At 39.5% G+C, this 16,186-nt stretch overlaps 1 protein-coding gene across 1 annotated transcript; it reads right to left on the bottom strand.

Annotated features, from left to right (window-relative positions):
• Positions 1-273: 273 nt before the first annotated feature.
• On the bottom strand, positions 274-1,173 carry LOC110699388. Its single transcript, XM_021876912.1, has one exon. It carries the CDS (start codon positions 1,171-1,173, stop codon positions 274-276), a length of 900 nt encoding a protein of 299 aa, XP_021732604.1.
• Positions 1,174-16,186: the final 15,013 nt, after the last annotated feature.

The raw sequence follows: 16,186 nt of genomic DNA, 5'->3' as shown, positions 1-16,186 counted from the left end.
TTCTTTCAGCAAGAGGTATAAGTCTGCACCCAACTTAGCATAGGTAGCCGTCCCCACCTTAACAATATGCTCTAGACGGCTGTCATCCAGAGAGAGATCCATGTGCTCACCAGCCGGTTGGGGACGGAGCTCCTCTGACCGCTCTCCGGTCAGTGATTGCTATTTCTTTTCTTTCATCACCTCCATCAGCTGATCAACTTTTCTCTTCTTTCCGGCTGCTGGTGGGGCTGGGCTGGGATCCTTGACTTCATCAAGGTATATTGACTCCTGCCCTTAGCCGGATGAGGCTAGAGTGGGCTTGACGGCTAAGAGATAACATTCTCGAGCCGTCTTCAGGTCTCCATTTAGTGATCCAACAGAACCATCATCCCTTTCATACTTCATTAACATGAGGGAAGGGATAATAACAGCCTTGGATTTGTTCAGTGTTGGACGGCCCAAAATGATGTTATAAGCGGTCACCGCCTCAACTACCAAGAACTTGACGATTAGGTGCCACCCTTCTCCTTTGTCTCCAAGCCGGATAGGTAAGTCAATCTTGTCGACTAGGTACACCATCCCCCCCCCAAAACCAACTAGGGGATGGGATACCGGATGCATGTTGCTGGTCTTATACTTGAGCTTTTGTAAGCACTTGTAGCTGATGATGTTAGAGGAGCTACAGGTGTCTATAAGGATCTGTCCAACCAGTTGGTTGGTGACCTTACATTCAATGAAAACCGGGTCGTCATGCGGACGGCGAACGCTGCCCTGGTCCTTCTTAGTAATAAGGACGTTTGGGAAGGTTCTGTTAGCAGACGCCTGCTCTTCATCAGCAGCCTTGGCTATCTTTTTCAGATGGTCCTTAGTGCCCCGGATAGTCGGACCACCACCTGAGAACCCGCCTGCTATGGTGTAGACCGACTCTTTGTAAGTGTCAGAGCTAATAGTACGCTGGGCAGTCTTGGACGAGTGTCCTGTGTTCTTCTCATTAGTCCCTTTGGACTTTGAGATATAGAACTTCAACATCCCATTGTCAGCCAAACGATCCAACGCCTGCTGAAGGGTAAAGCCGTTGTTGGTGTCATGGCCAATCTCCTCATGGTACTGGCAGAATTTATTTTTGTTCCGTGTATGAATGGAATTTTTCATAGGATTCGGCTTCTCAAGTGTCAATCGATCCTTAATCTCCATGAGGATAAAGTTGAAGTCCTTATTAAACTCATACCTTGGGGAGTACGGTTTGAATTCCTTCCTTTTCTTCTAGGACGGCTGGTCAGAATCATTGACCGCCCATACATCTTTTCTCTTTTTGCTTTTTTCTTGGTTCTTAGCCGGTGCAGCAGACCAATTATCTTTTTGCTTGTCTGACCTTTTGGAGTCTGACTGGTTGTTGGGCGAGCAGAGGTCGGTTGCTTGTATAAAGCTTTTCACCTCCATCAATGCCTGTTGAAGGGTGAAAACCCTCTTTTGGAAGAGGTCAGACTTGAAAGTTGACCCATCCTTCAGATCCTTGAAGAAGTCTATAAAGGCTACTTTCATCAGACAAACCCTGAATTTGGATTCTGGTCAGGTTGAACCGGCTAACGTAAGAGTGAGCGCGGGGAAATTATGTCGTTGACTAACCTCCTCACGGCCAAATAAAATTTATTATAATCCTAAACTAACCCCTAAACAAGTCTAGTGGTAAGTTCGGAGTCGAACCACAAGGAACGGTAATGCTAGATTGTTCTTAATCTAATGCCTAAGCTATGCCGAAGTCGATTTACGGATAAAGGACACTACAACTACACTAAAACACATATAAAGAACAAGGTATGATAAAGTCTACTAGGGGAAAAGATCCACTTTGAACAATTAACAAGTTAATGGGAATCGATTAGATAATCAATCATGCAAAGAAAGAATTAAAATGGGAATTAATTACCATCAAGAGCAATCTCTCAAATTCCTAGTCTAGATCCCACATTGACTAGGTGCATAGAAGAAATTTACCCAAAATGCAATCAAATATATAAATTCTAACTCACAATCCCTTGTCAAACTAGAACTAACATGCAATTAAGTTTGCTATCTTGGGAGATCAATCCAATCTAAAACAAACAACATGCCATCATCAATTCAATCAATTTAATCACACAATTATCATCAAATTTATCTCAAATAACTCAATTAACCATAACAAAGCTTCACTCAACACCTAGTAGAAGGAAATCTACTCAAACATGATTAACAAAGCAATTAATAAAGCATAAAGAGAGAAGAGAGTAAGAAATGGTCATTGATATAAAATGGAGATCTTCAAATCATCAAATTCTTCCTTTGATTATCAAAAATCCATGAAAACCATTGTGCTCCTCACTTTCTCTCTCCAAAATTTGAGAGTTTCTCTCTCTAAAAACCTAAAACTAACCTAAAAACTATTCTAAACTGAAAAAAATCTTTTTTCCTTTAATGAGCAAAAAAAAACTATTTATACCCCTTACAAAATTGCTTAGGAAGCTCCGCAAAAAGTCAGCTGAAACGGGAAAAGGTCCGACCGAACTCTGGGTAGGTTCGGTCGGACTCAGGGTAGGTTCGGTCGAACCTCCCTGATCCTTGTTTGGTCGAACTTTCCTGGTTCGACCCCTCCTGTAAACATGCTGAAAACTTGGTTGAAACTGCCTTGGAGGTTCGGTCGAACTTTTCAAAAGTTTGACCACACCTTGGTTCGACCGAACCTCTTAGAGGTTCGGCCACACCTCCTCTTGAACTTCCTCTTCTTGCTTCCTCTTCTTCCCTTTTGCTCCTCTTGTCTTTGTCCATGCCTCCATACTTGGCCAAGGGGCCTCCTACTGTGCTTAGGACCGTCATGGAACCTGCAAAAGATAGCAAAGATCACGAGAGCATGGGGATGATAAAATTATGCATAAAGATTATCAAAACAAGCGCAAATAAGCATACTTTTCATCCATAAAAGAAAAGGAAGCCATAAGAGGAGAAAAGAGGTAGAAAACCTAAGAAAAACAGGAGAAAAGAGACCAATACACTACCCCTAAGGGTAACATAAATGTCACTCATTAAACACCCCCAAGCTTAACTTTTGCTCATCCTCGAGCAAAACAAAACAAACACAACGGAAAACGATGTATATTTTTTTTTTTTTTTAAAAAACAATAAAATAAAATAAAACTAGAAGAGAAAGAATATACACTAACTCACTTTCGTAGGAATCACGAATGCATTTAGCGCATGCATCAAGCACTTTAAACCCCATAGATCGCTCTAGAGGACGAGTAAGCTCTCGTAAGGGTGTCCTAAGAGTTTAACCCATAACTCTTGACAAAAATCAAGGCAAGGCAATAAATAAATAAAATAAAATAAATCGAAGTAAGAGAAAAGTTACAAGCGTTCTAGAGTGGACTTTTATGATGGAACAAACACTAATGAATGTCAATCTTTCTAAAATAATAAAGGTATGCACGTTCTAAGATGTCCAAGGTTGATTGAAACATAACATATGCTAAGCATAGAGAACTAAAGGAAACACATTCCACCTTTTGTTTCAACCAATCAAACCACGTTCTCTCTACTAGTTTCAAATCCACTTTCAAGTTAGCTTCTCATGATTCCACGAAGAAACCGGAAAATAAATAAGAAATTAAAAACATTGAGAAGGTTACCCGACATCTTGACTATGCAAACTCGCTCTATAGGCTTGATTCCTATTTCCCGCCATCATTGAATGACTTAACCCTCTAGGATCAAAAGGACTTTCAAGGTATTAACATATAAGCTAGGAGAGTAAAGGTGTGGAGAACTCTTGAAATTGGTGGTAAACCTATGTGAAGCACGGGTGGAACTTCTTCCACAAGATCCAAACGATTCCAAAACAAAAGTGCCAAGTATGCTTATTAAATAACTTTTCCCCAAGCTTATTCAACACAAAATAACAAAAACAGGGAGAACAACAATAACAAAACCCTTTTTTTTTTGTGCTTTACATTCTTCTTTACTTTTTTTTTTTCAATAATTCCTTTTTCCAAGCTTTTTTTTTTAAATGTCATTGCCTCTTTTAACTTTGGACGGCTTTTTCTCAAAATCTATTTGGTTTTATGCAAAAAATTATATACAACACATACTTGCTTTGCAAATGAACTTATAATTCTAAACTTGCACCATAAACAATAAAACAAGCTCCAAAACAAAATTACTTCACAAACTAAAGGTAGGATTTAAAGTGAAACTAAGGCTGGAAGGCTTGTATTAAGGTTAGATAAAAGAATGTATCTGGCTCAAATGGGCTAGTAATAGGGGCAATTGCAAACCAAATCCAAAATTGAAAATTAATCCTATAAAAAGAGAAATGTCTTTGTCATCCCCTAAAGTGGCTCAGTCGCGATCTTGGGAGCTAAAAGTCAAGTTCTAGATATGAGAATGCAATAGCCAAGGATCCAAATATGCCGCTCAACAAAGTATGATGAAGGCTAGAACAATTATACATCACTAGGGATAGCAATAACTAACTCTTGATTTCATATCCACTATAGAGAGCAACTCCATCTTACCACAAGCAAGTGAACTAGAGCTTCATGGTCCCAAAGTTCTTAGCCAACTACTTTAGCATACCATATCCTAGAGTCAACCTAACACATTCTCAAACCGTGCACACCTCTAAAATTTAGGAAGAAAGACATTCAAGAATACAAGTCCAAAAGTATTATGTCCAAAGCAAGAACAAAAGAAAATACATTGCAAATTTGCCTTGATAGAAACAAAAAACTTTTTGTGATTTTCAAGACATAGAAAATGGAAAAGCATATACAAATGTGCATGGAATATATATGAATCAAAATCTAACAAATATGATAGAATACCCTCCCCCAAGCTTGAATGAGACAACATGCTCAAACATAAATCAAATAATCCATGGGAGGGGAAAACAAGGAGATCAATCCAACAACCCAACATATCTCCTGTTTCAAAGCCACTTTAGGTATCAACTAATGGAGAAAGAGCAAGGAAAGATATTACCGGATTTTAGGTGGGTGTATATACCCGCAAATGACCCAATTAAAATTTTCAAAGCCACTCTTCTCAAGAATTGAATCTTGTTTTCCATATGCTAGCAATTGTGGTGCCAAACTTCCTTGATTCTTGATCAAAACCAATGCACCAAAGTATATCAAGTTATGTACCTAGAAAAAGGCACACAAAAATTTCCATGAGAGAAAATCTATTCTAAAAATAAAAGAAAATGAAAGCAATAAAACACGGGTTACTTCCCGAGAAAGGCTTGCTTAAGGTCCAAGCTTGACCGCTCTAGTAAATAATATTGCAACGATCACAAGAGCTTGTCAAATGCACTACTACACATCTCATAAGATAACAAGTAAGCAAATGATATAAGAAGGGCATGCACCAAGATTAGTGCACGCAAAAGAAGGTGAAGAGGGAGTTGCCAAGAAGAAGAAGAATCAAAAGAAAATTCAAGAAAATAAGAAGAAGAATAGAAAGGCAAACTCTCTTCACAAAAATCTTTTTGGGTGGCAAAATCACCCTTTTCCTCAATAGAAGACGAATGAGGGACATGAAAATCTTCATAGGCAAGGGGTTCCCCAATAGGCTCATTAACAAAGGAAGGAAGGGATATAGGAGTGTAGGGGATATGGTTGAAATTCCTAGAAAAAGGGACATGAGAGAAGGGGATAGGAGCAATGGTCTCACAAATGGTCTCTTCTTCACCACCATCCCTCAAATCACCAATTTGAGCATGAAAATCAATCATAGAATCCTCAAAAGAAGAACACTCATGATCATGATCTCCCTCAAACATCCAACTTCCAAGAGGAACTAATTAATCCCCTTCACTACAATCATGAACAACAACTCCCTCATTTTCCTTAAAGCCTAAAATCTCAAAGCCATGCATGAATGGATGCAAATTAATTTCAAAATCATCTCTCTCCCATGAAGCATTCTTAATGAACTCACTCAAAAGGCTATGGGTTTTCATTTGATACTCAATAAACACATTAGACATAACCTCAAATGAATCCAAATACTCATGGATAAAAGGATCACAATCATGCACTTGAGACTCATCAAGATGGGAAAGAGGGTTAGGATTTTCAAAATCAACACTCTCTTCATTCTCAACTCCTTCACCATCACTCATATGCTCACCAATGGGATCCTCACACTCTCTTGGCTGCTCAAAATCATCATCATCATCCTCAACACACACATTAAATTGGGAATTTTCACAAACAAGCATCAAGGGTGACAATTGGCTTTCTAACTCTTCTTTTCTTCTCCTTCCCTCCTCAAGACGCTCCTCATTCTTTTTCATTATCTCTAATTGACCTCTCATAGAATTAAGAATCATTTCCTTAATAGGCCCAAGCTCATTATCAAGCTCAATGCACCTAATTTGAGATTCAAAAGTAGCAATAAGGGATTCAAAAGGTGTTGAAGGTTGAGGCTCAACAAGAGAAGAAGAAGTACAACCAAGATTGGAAAAATCAACATTAAGATCATGAGCATATACATCACATTGGGGAGTGGGGGCACAATCAAACACATGAGATTCATCATTAAGGGAACGAAGCACATCACAAGAAGGCATGGTAAATAATGAAGAATATTGAAACACACCATTAGCATCAACTTGAGCATGTACCTCATCATCATGAACAAAAGAGGAAATAGAGTTGAAATCATGTGTTTTAGGTTCACTTAATGGATCATGTAACAAATCATGGGAATTCATGCTAATATTAGAAGTATCAACACATTGCATATTAATAATAGAATCATGATTACCCTTATTATAGACATCCCAAGCAAACCAAACATAAAAATCCCAAGCATCATCAATTGATAATGCTCTAAATTCACCATTATGCATGCATTCAACTTCATCCCTAGTTTGCTCATTCAAACCAAAATAACAAATCTCACAAGCCTCCCAAAGACTACAACAATCAAAATCCAAATATCCCACAAGTATATTGAAATATTCACAAAAAGGCTCATTGTCATATTGAGGAAACGAGTTACTTGCAATTTTTTTTACAAAAACAAGCAAAAATTAAAAAAATAAAATAAAAAGAAAAGTATACACAAAGACCTAGACTCAAGCAATCAAAAACAATCAAGCATTGACACCGTTCCCCGGCAACGACGCCATTTTGAGCGCGGGGAAATTATGTCGTTGACTAACCTCCTCACGGCCAAACAAAATTTATTATAATCCTAAACTAACCCCTAAACAAGTCTAGTGGTAAGTTCGGAGTCGAACCACATGGAACGGTAATGCTAGATTGTTCTTAATCTAATGCCTAAGCTATGCCGAAGTCGATTTACGGATAAAGGACACTACAACTACACTAAAACACATATAAAGAACAAGGTATGATAAAGTCTACTAGGGGAAAAGATCCACTTTGAACAATTAACAAGTTAATGGGAATCGATTTGATAATCAATCATGCAAAGAAAGAATTAAAATGGAAATTAATTACCATCAAGAGCAATCTCTCAAATTCCTAGCCTAGATCCCTCATTGACTAGGTGCATAGAAGAAATTTACCCGAAATGCAATCAAATATATAAATTCTAATTCACAATCCCTTGTCAAACTAGAACTAACATGCAATTAAGTTTGCTATCTTGGGAGATCAATCCAATCTAAAACAAACAACATGCCATCATCAATTCAATCAATTTAATCACACAATTATCATCAAATTTATCTCAAATAACTCAATTAACCATAACAAAGCTTCACTCAACACCTAGTAGAAGGAAATCTACTCAAACATGATTAACAAAGCAATTAATAAAGCATAAAGAGAGAAGAGAGTAAGAAATGCTCATTGATATAAAATGGAGATCTTCAAATCATCAAATTCCTCCTTTGATTATCCAAAATCCATGAAAACCATTGTGCTCCTCACTTTCTCTCTCCAAAATTTGAGAGTTTCTCTCTCTAAAAACCTAAAACTAACCTAAAAACTATTCTAAACTGAAAAAATCTTTTTTTCTTTAATGAGCAAAAAAAAAACTATTTATACCCCTTACAAAATTGCTTAGGAAGCTCCGCAAAAAGTCAGCTGAAACGGGAAAAGGTCCGACCGAACTCTGGGTAGGTTCGGTCGGACTCAGGGTAGGTTCGGCCGAACTCAGGGTAGGTTCGGTCGAACCTCCCTGATCCTTGTTTGGTCGAACTTTCCTGGTTCGACCCCTCCTGTAAACATGCTGAAAACTTGGTTGAAACTGCCTTGGAGGTTCGGTCGAACTTTTCAAAAGTTTGACCACACCTTGGTTCGACCGAACCTCTTAGAGGTTCGGCCACACCTCCTCTTGAACTTCCTCTTCTTGCTTCCTCTTCTTCCCTTTTGCTCCTCTTGTCTTTGTCCATGCCTCAATACTTGGCCAAGGGGCCTCCTACCGTGCTTAGGACCGTCATGGAACCTGCAAAAGATAGCAAAGATCACGAGAGCATGGGGATGATAAAATTATGCATAAAGATTATCAAAACAAGCGCAAATAAGCAAACTTTTAATCCATTAAAGAAAAGGAAGCCATAAGAGGAGAAAAGAGGTAGAAAACCTAAGAAAAATAGGAGAAAAGAGACCAATACACTACCCCTAAGGGTAACATAAATGTCACTCATCAAAGAGCAAAGTCCTTCCTTCTCCCCCTGCTTAATGGTGCTCAAGTCTAACCATTGTTGGGCTATGCCCTTCAACAAGTAGGCAAGATTCTTGAAAATGTAGGGAATATTTCAAGCATCCCACACTTGAGCCCCACTGTGATCATACACTTAAGCATGGTGGCGTCTAAAGGGAATGAAGCTAGAGTAAAAGAGTCCCCAACAAGTTTTAGAAACTTGTAAACCATTCATAGGGTGAAGGGTACACCCCTTCACGATCCATGAGATCGCTAAATCCATAGTTGTCCGGAACCATGACTGGATATTCAGGGATGAAGGTACAAATCCAACCTAAAAGAGATTGAACCTACCCTAAAAATAGGCCTCAACTTTATTCTTCTCATATTCAAGTGCGCTTTTTTACTAACATACAATCAATAGGTTAGCCCTAACCTGTTTAATCTATGTTGGTTGAATATTAATGCACAAACAAATCTATTATTGGCGATCACTGACGAGCGCTAAATCGGTCGCACAATTTAGGCTCATTCAAACACATTTATAACAAACACCTCACTCAAACAAGTACAATGGCAAGCAAAGGTTCGGTCCACGGAGAACGGGAATCAAATGCTAAATAATCTTAATGCTCAAGCTAAATCGAAATCAAGGTATAAGTGGTGATTAACTAACAAACTACAACTAAAGGTTGAATTCAAGGGATTAAAACACTAGGGGAATGGGATTCACTCAACCAATAGCAATTAGGCAAATAGGGAGGAATGAGGGTAATGGAATAGCAAAGACCACATGTAAGATCAACATCAAACGATATGAAAACAACTCAGATTACTAAGTTTAGATCCCTCATTAACTTAGCAACAAAAGATACATAATCATATTGCAATAGGTAATGAAACATTCAACTCACATTTCCATGTCGAACCAAACATTTCATGCCATCAAGTTCAATAATCTAGGTTAATTACTCCTATCATGAAGAACTAACAAGCAATCCCATATAATCAAGTTTAGTCGCAATCCATCATCAAAATCACTCCCAAACTCACATAATCACCAATAGATTGAGTTTCACCCAACCCCTAGCCAAGAGGACTACTCACAATTCATTGTGAGTACATGCAAATTCCAAGCTTGGATTATAAGCGATTCTAAGATTTGGAAAAACAAGTGATTATCTATGGACAAAGCTAACATGCAACAACAATATATCAAGATTGAGAGAAAATCAAGTGGCTTACAAAACAAAAAAAATAAAATCAGAAAATAATGAAGGACAAATGAAAGAAGTTACTATTGAAGCTTCAAAAATGTTGGATAATTGCTGAAATTCTTGAGATAAATCTTGAAATTTGCTTCTACAATGATTAGATTTGAGAGTTTCTAAAACTAAATCAACTAATTTAATGAAGTTGCTAACTAAGAGAGAGTACCTTTTTTGCTGAAAACTATTCTACTGTTTTTCTTCTCTCCCCCCGAAAAACGATCTCAAAAGGACCTTAAATAGTCCGTACAAAATTGGCTGAGATCGGGAAAAGGTCCGACCGAACTCTGGGTAGGTTCGGTCGGACTCAGGGTAGGTTCGGTCGAACTCTGTGTAGGTTCGGTCGAACCTCCCTGATCCTTGTTTGGTCGAACTTTTGAGGTTCGACCTCTCCTGCAAAATTGCTGAAAACTGGTTTGACACTGCCTTCACTGCACCCAGGAGGTTCGGTCAAATTTTTCAAAAGTTTGACCACACCTAGGTTCGACCGGACCTTTTAGAGGTTCGGCCACACCTCCTCTTGCACTTCCTTTTCTTGCTTCCTCTCCTTCCCTTTTGCTCCTCTTGCCTTTGTCCATGGCTTCCATACTTGGCCAAGGGGCCTCCCACCGTGCATAGGACCGTCATGGAACCTGCAGAAGATACCAAAGTTCACGAGAGCATGGGGATGATAAAATAATGCATAAAGATTATCAAAATAAGCGCAAATAAGCATTACTTTTCATCAATACATAAAGAATCCATAAGAGGATAAATGAGGTGGAAAAAACTAAGAAAAATAAGAGGAAAAAGACCTAAATGCTACCCCTAAGAGTGACATATATGTCACTCATCAAACTCCCCCACGCTAAGCCTTTGCTCGCCCTTGAGCAAAGCAAAGGAAAATGAACAAGGGAGAAAGAATTAGTTATTCAAACATGCAAGGAACAAAAGAAAAACCGAAATTGCTTTTAGCAAAAGCAACAAGCCATTTAAACCCCAAGGTCGCCGATGAGGACGAGTTGTGATCTCGTGAGGGTTTCCAAAGAGCATACCCCACAACTCTTACAAAATTGTGTTCAAGACAAACCAAAAACAAGGGAAAGAGAAACAACAAATCCAACACAAATCATAGCCAAGTCGAGCTTTTGGAGATAATAAACATGAATGAGAGTCAAACTTTCTGAGTAGTAGAAGTGAGCATGCAAGGGGATGCCGAAAGTTGATTGAAGGATAAGTCATGCTAAGCATAGAGAACTCAAACATGCACCACTCCCCCCGCATTCCATACAATCTTACCGCGTTCCCTCATCTAGATTCAAATCCGCCCTTGGAGATAGCATCAAGTGACTCCTCGAAGGAGCCGGAACAAAGATAAAACACTGCAAAATAGAGGAACCCGACATCTCACCAAGTCATGACTTCTCCATATGCTTGAGTTCCATCTCCCTCCACCGACTAGTGACTCAACCAACCTAGGTCAACAGGGCATTGAAAGGGTTGTAACGTTGACGAGGGGGTAAGGGTGTGGAGGAATTTGGAAATTGGTGCTTAGCCTAACCGTGAAGCAAAGGGTGATCAAGCCTCTTTTTCAAAATCAATCATCAACCAATTTTCAAACTACGTTGCCACAATCTTGAACTATAATGCCAAACACTTTTGAGCTTTCGCTTTCCTCTTACATCTTCATTCATCAACTCTTCGTTTGTCACATTCTCTCTGTTTTTTTTTTTTTATTTTTTTTTACTTTTTTTTTCTCTTTTTTTTTATTTTTTTTATTTTTTTTTTTAGCTTCAAAGGCTTTTTCTAGGATTTACATTTGCTTTTCTTGAACACATATTCACAAAAACACTGCTTCACTTTCCAAGTAGAACCATTCCCTTCCAAATTTCAAATCAAAACTACAATAAGCCCTCATGGCTTGAGCTTCACGATTCTAAGGGTGAAAGTAAAACAAAAGGGCCATGGGCTTGCAATGTGCGATAATCAAGGAGGGGAAGACTCAACATGGTAAGGGCAAATGCAACCCAAAAATACAAAAGATAAAAAAAAAAAACTAATACTAGAAAACAAAAATAGTCACCGAATGAAGAATGCCTTTGTCATTCGTAGGTTAGTTCGGTCTCGATCTCGGGAGCCAGACGCCAATTTCTAGATCTAAGCATGCCTTGGTGAGGATCCTACGCCGCTCATACAAGTAATGTTGGAGGCTTGAACAATAAAGCTCACATCGGGTTACAAAAACCATCTCTAGGGCTTCAAATCCCCTAATGAGAGCAACACCTTCTTACCACAAACAAGTGAATTTGGGTTCGATGGGCCTAACGAGTTCTAGAACAACTACCTTAGCATGAACATGTCCCAGAGTCAACCAATGGCAATCCTAAAGCATGCAAACTTATAACACTCAAGAAGCAAAGAATTCAAACACACGAGTCAACATTATTATGCTCGAAATGAAAATGAAACAACTAAGCTTTTCGTGGTTTGCCATGAATAAAAAGGAAAATCTTTTTCATTTTTTCACATTTTTCGAAATTTTTTTTTTATTTTTTTTAATGCAAGGCGTACAAGAGAGATAAGAGGCTAGTAAACATATAATTCTCAATCGACAAACAAAGATCGTTCGGCATCAATACCAACGATCACCAGATTCCGTGGAATCAAATGCAAACAACCTCGAACAATCAACTCCATTCTAGTCTAAACTAACTATGCACACAAAGAAAAATAAAGGAAAGTAGGGAAAGATCTCACCAAATGCTGCTTGAAATAGAACACAAGGCAAAATTGCGATCTCACCAAGGTTTCCGGAGCTTGAGTTGCTCCTTATTCCATCATTTTGTGCTTCCGTTTTCAAGCTACAAGGAAAGTGAGCCAAAAGAAAAGAAACACTACAACTATACAAAGAAAAGTTAGTGAACAAAAGGAAAAGACTAGAATTATAAACAAAAGAAAATGATTGACAAAAAGCTATCTACAAAATTTGGATTAAGGGATTTGGATTTTGGGATTTGGATTATGGGATCAAGAGAGAAGAGGGAAAAACAACTTCAAAAATATATATATATATATATATTTTTTTTTTTTTTTTTTTTGAAATGAAGCTTCATAACATCATCATCATAAGAATATTACCAACCAAAAATCATCTCTAACTACAATAAATTCATTATCCCTGATGGTTCTCCATATGCACAAGCTACCATCCTACCACACTACCCTCCTATGTACACTTCAACCAAAAGGAACATCCTCCCCCACGCTAGTCTTTTGCACGTCTCGAGCAAAAGGAATAGGCATGAAAGTCCGGGGGGAAAAGGGAAGGAGAGAACCCTCATTGGGGGTTTCTATCCTCCCGTTCCTTAGGAGGGTTCATGAAATCAAACCCCGGGCGATCCATGAATGGATGGAAAGGTTGGGTAAAGTGCTCATAGGGCCACCCTTGTGTACCCCAACCACCATCAAAAGGATTCGGGGTTGATGGACTTGCCGGATCATAGGCGTAGTCACACCCACCCGGCCGATAAGGGTTGTATGGTGGGGTACCAACACGTTGGGATGGGTCGATAGGACCTTCCCAATAAGCATAGGTGTTGGGGGAGGGGTTGTTAGGGTCATAGGGGTCCCAATGTGGAACTGGACCCTCTTGAGGCGGGTGGTAGGGATAGTTAACATAGGGCGTTTGAACGCCCGCTTGCACAAGACTATCATAGTTCATCCTTGCGTAGTACCCCCGTTGTTCAATAGAAGCCTGATTATCATAACGAATACCATCGAGGGTACTACGCAGGGCACTCATATCAAAAGGGGAAGAGGAAGAAGAAGAAGATGTCTCACCTCCCCCACTAGGGGGGGGAAAGGGATGCTCCACTTGGTAGACCGGTTGAGGGTGAGGGATTGCACCGCGGACTTGATTTTTCCTTAACTCATCGGGGATGAATTTTCGCGCAATCTTCCACCTTAGCGGGTTGGAAGGGTCTACCGAAGTGTGAGGAGGATCCGGGAGGAAACACCATTCTTCTCCATTATCAACCAAGAGGATAAATTTGTGATTCTGGGTGGTGTAGTTGATGAAGCGTTGGTTGCAGAGAGCAACAATAGAAAGAGCATAAGGAGGGTAGCCGACGACCTCTTCTTCTTTGTTTTGGAGCACATGGGGGAGCAAATCAATTTGGTCCTTGTAAGCTCCACCATTCAAAGAAAGGGCAATGAGGGTGATCATGCCCCCCATGTGTATCTCATCACCAAGCCGCCCATCTCGAGTGTCCAACAATCTCGAGATAAAAGTGGTGGAGCATTTGAACTTTAAACGCTGAGGATTGTCGGCCAAGTAAAGGCAAGCTACCTCATCTTTCACCATAGAGGCGAGGTTTGCCTTGAAGAATACGGCATACTGAAGGAGCCGGGCAAAGTATCTCAAAGCAATATGGATGATGTTGTTGACCTTTGCGGTGTTAGTGCGAAAGACGGGCTTGGTGGAGATGCTCTGCCACCATTCTTGTTCATTATAGGGAATGCGACACATTGAGGTCATATCGGAAGGTCGATGCATCCCGGTTGCTTGCCAATGGAAGATCTCATTGAGCTCACTCTCGGTTAGGGAATGGTCTTCGTTGAACATACGAAAGTGAAGAATAATTTGAGATTCATTCCCTTCATCATCTTCTTCAACGACTTCCTTGCGGAGGGAAGCAAGGAACTCCAATGTGACGCGCTCATAGGTGTGAGCGTGGAGGTCAATGAACTCGCCCCAACCAAAGTTTTGTGCGAGCCGGACTACTTCATCCATGATGCCAAGCTTTCTTAAGCTGTTCCCGCAGAAGAACCTTGTAGATCGTATGGGACGGTCTATGAGGGTTTTATAGACATCCCAAAAGTGTTTTTTTGGAGCGATGATGCCATGATCATAGATGCCGGGTGGAGGTGGAAAATTTGACGATGAAGATTTACCCGTCCTCTTCCTCTTGGACTTGCTTTTGCCAAAAAGATGCATTGTGAATCTACAAAAATCGCCAAGAATTAACATTAGGAAGATTCAAGCCAAAAGGAGGCACAAGAAGCTCGTCGAGATAAAAAGTGTGTGCAATGAGAGTAAAAGCCATGAGTTGTGAAATAGATGTAGACGGTAGCAACAATACAATTCAAGGCATTAATGGACACTTATAAACCAAGGCATGAGCTAAAAATCCTATGGCAATCGAACGCAAATACTAAGAAAACCTAGGCGAAATTGGGCATGATGTCCCCTAAAATTCATGAAATCCACTCAAAACTCATCGAAATCAAACCGAGAACAATGAGTAATAGTCACAACATTCCATCCAACTCAAGAATTTCTCAATCAAAATGTAGCATGAACAACCTAGTGAAAGATTAACACATTCAAGCAAACAAATTGAAATCATGAAAACCCAAGTCATACATGCATATTCATCATGAAACAAGTTCTACTAACAACAACCAACCAATTACAACAAGGAAATCCCAATAACCACTTAAATCAAACAAGCCATGACTAACAATATCAATTATACCACATATCATACTTGAACATGTAAAACATGGTAAAACAAAGAGAAATTGAAGAAATGAGCTTGCAAAAGCTAGAATAACCATACCACAATTGATTGGAAGTAAGTAGAAATCAAGAAGTTTCAAGTCACTCAAACCCTAGAAATTGGGGAAAATTTAAGGAGATTGTAGGAATTGAGTAGTGGATGTTAATGAAGTGAGGAGGGAAAAAGATAGGAGTGATTTTTATGGAGATTTGAGGTTGAAGGAGGGGTGACAATGGAGTATTAGGGTGAGAAGGAGAAGAGAAGGGAGAGAGAGAGCCGAATGTATGAAGTAAGAGCGAGAAAGCAGCGGCTCAAGCCTATTAATTCTGGGCAAGCTCGAAAAAGGTTCGGTTGGACCTTATGAGGTTCGGTCGGACCATAATAAGTTCGACCAAACTTTTGAAAAGTTCGGTCGAACTTTTGGATTTTCCAGAAACTGCCTGAATTCAGCCTAATTTGATTTCCAGAATAGGAGCGGCCGAACTTTCTGGGGGTTCGGTCGGACCAGCATAGGTTCGACCAAACTTTTGAAAAGTTCGGTCGAACTTTTTGATTTTCCAGAATCCGACAGTTTTTAGCCCATTTTGAGTTCTAGGGGAGGAGCGGCCGAACTCTTGGGTGGTTCGGTCAAACTTTTGCAAAGTTCGGCCGAACCTTGTTGCAGTTTGGTCGAACACCCCTAAATCCCTCTATATGAAAATTTGCACAAAACTTCCCCTCAAGACACACTAAAATACAACACAA

The sequence above is a fragment of the Chenopodium quinoa genome, unplaced genomic scaffold (assembly GCF_001683475.1).
Source record: "Chenopodium quinoa cultivar QQ74 unplaced genomic scaffold, ASM168347v1, whole genome shotgun sequence".
In the NCBI taxonomy this organism is placed as follows: Eukaryota; Viridiplantae; Streptophyta; class Magnoliopsida; order Caryophyllales; family Amaranthaceae; genus Chenopodium; species Chenopodium quinoa.
Note: the sequence above shows the minus strand (reverse complement) of the source record. Positions and strands in the feature narration are given on the sequence as shown.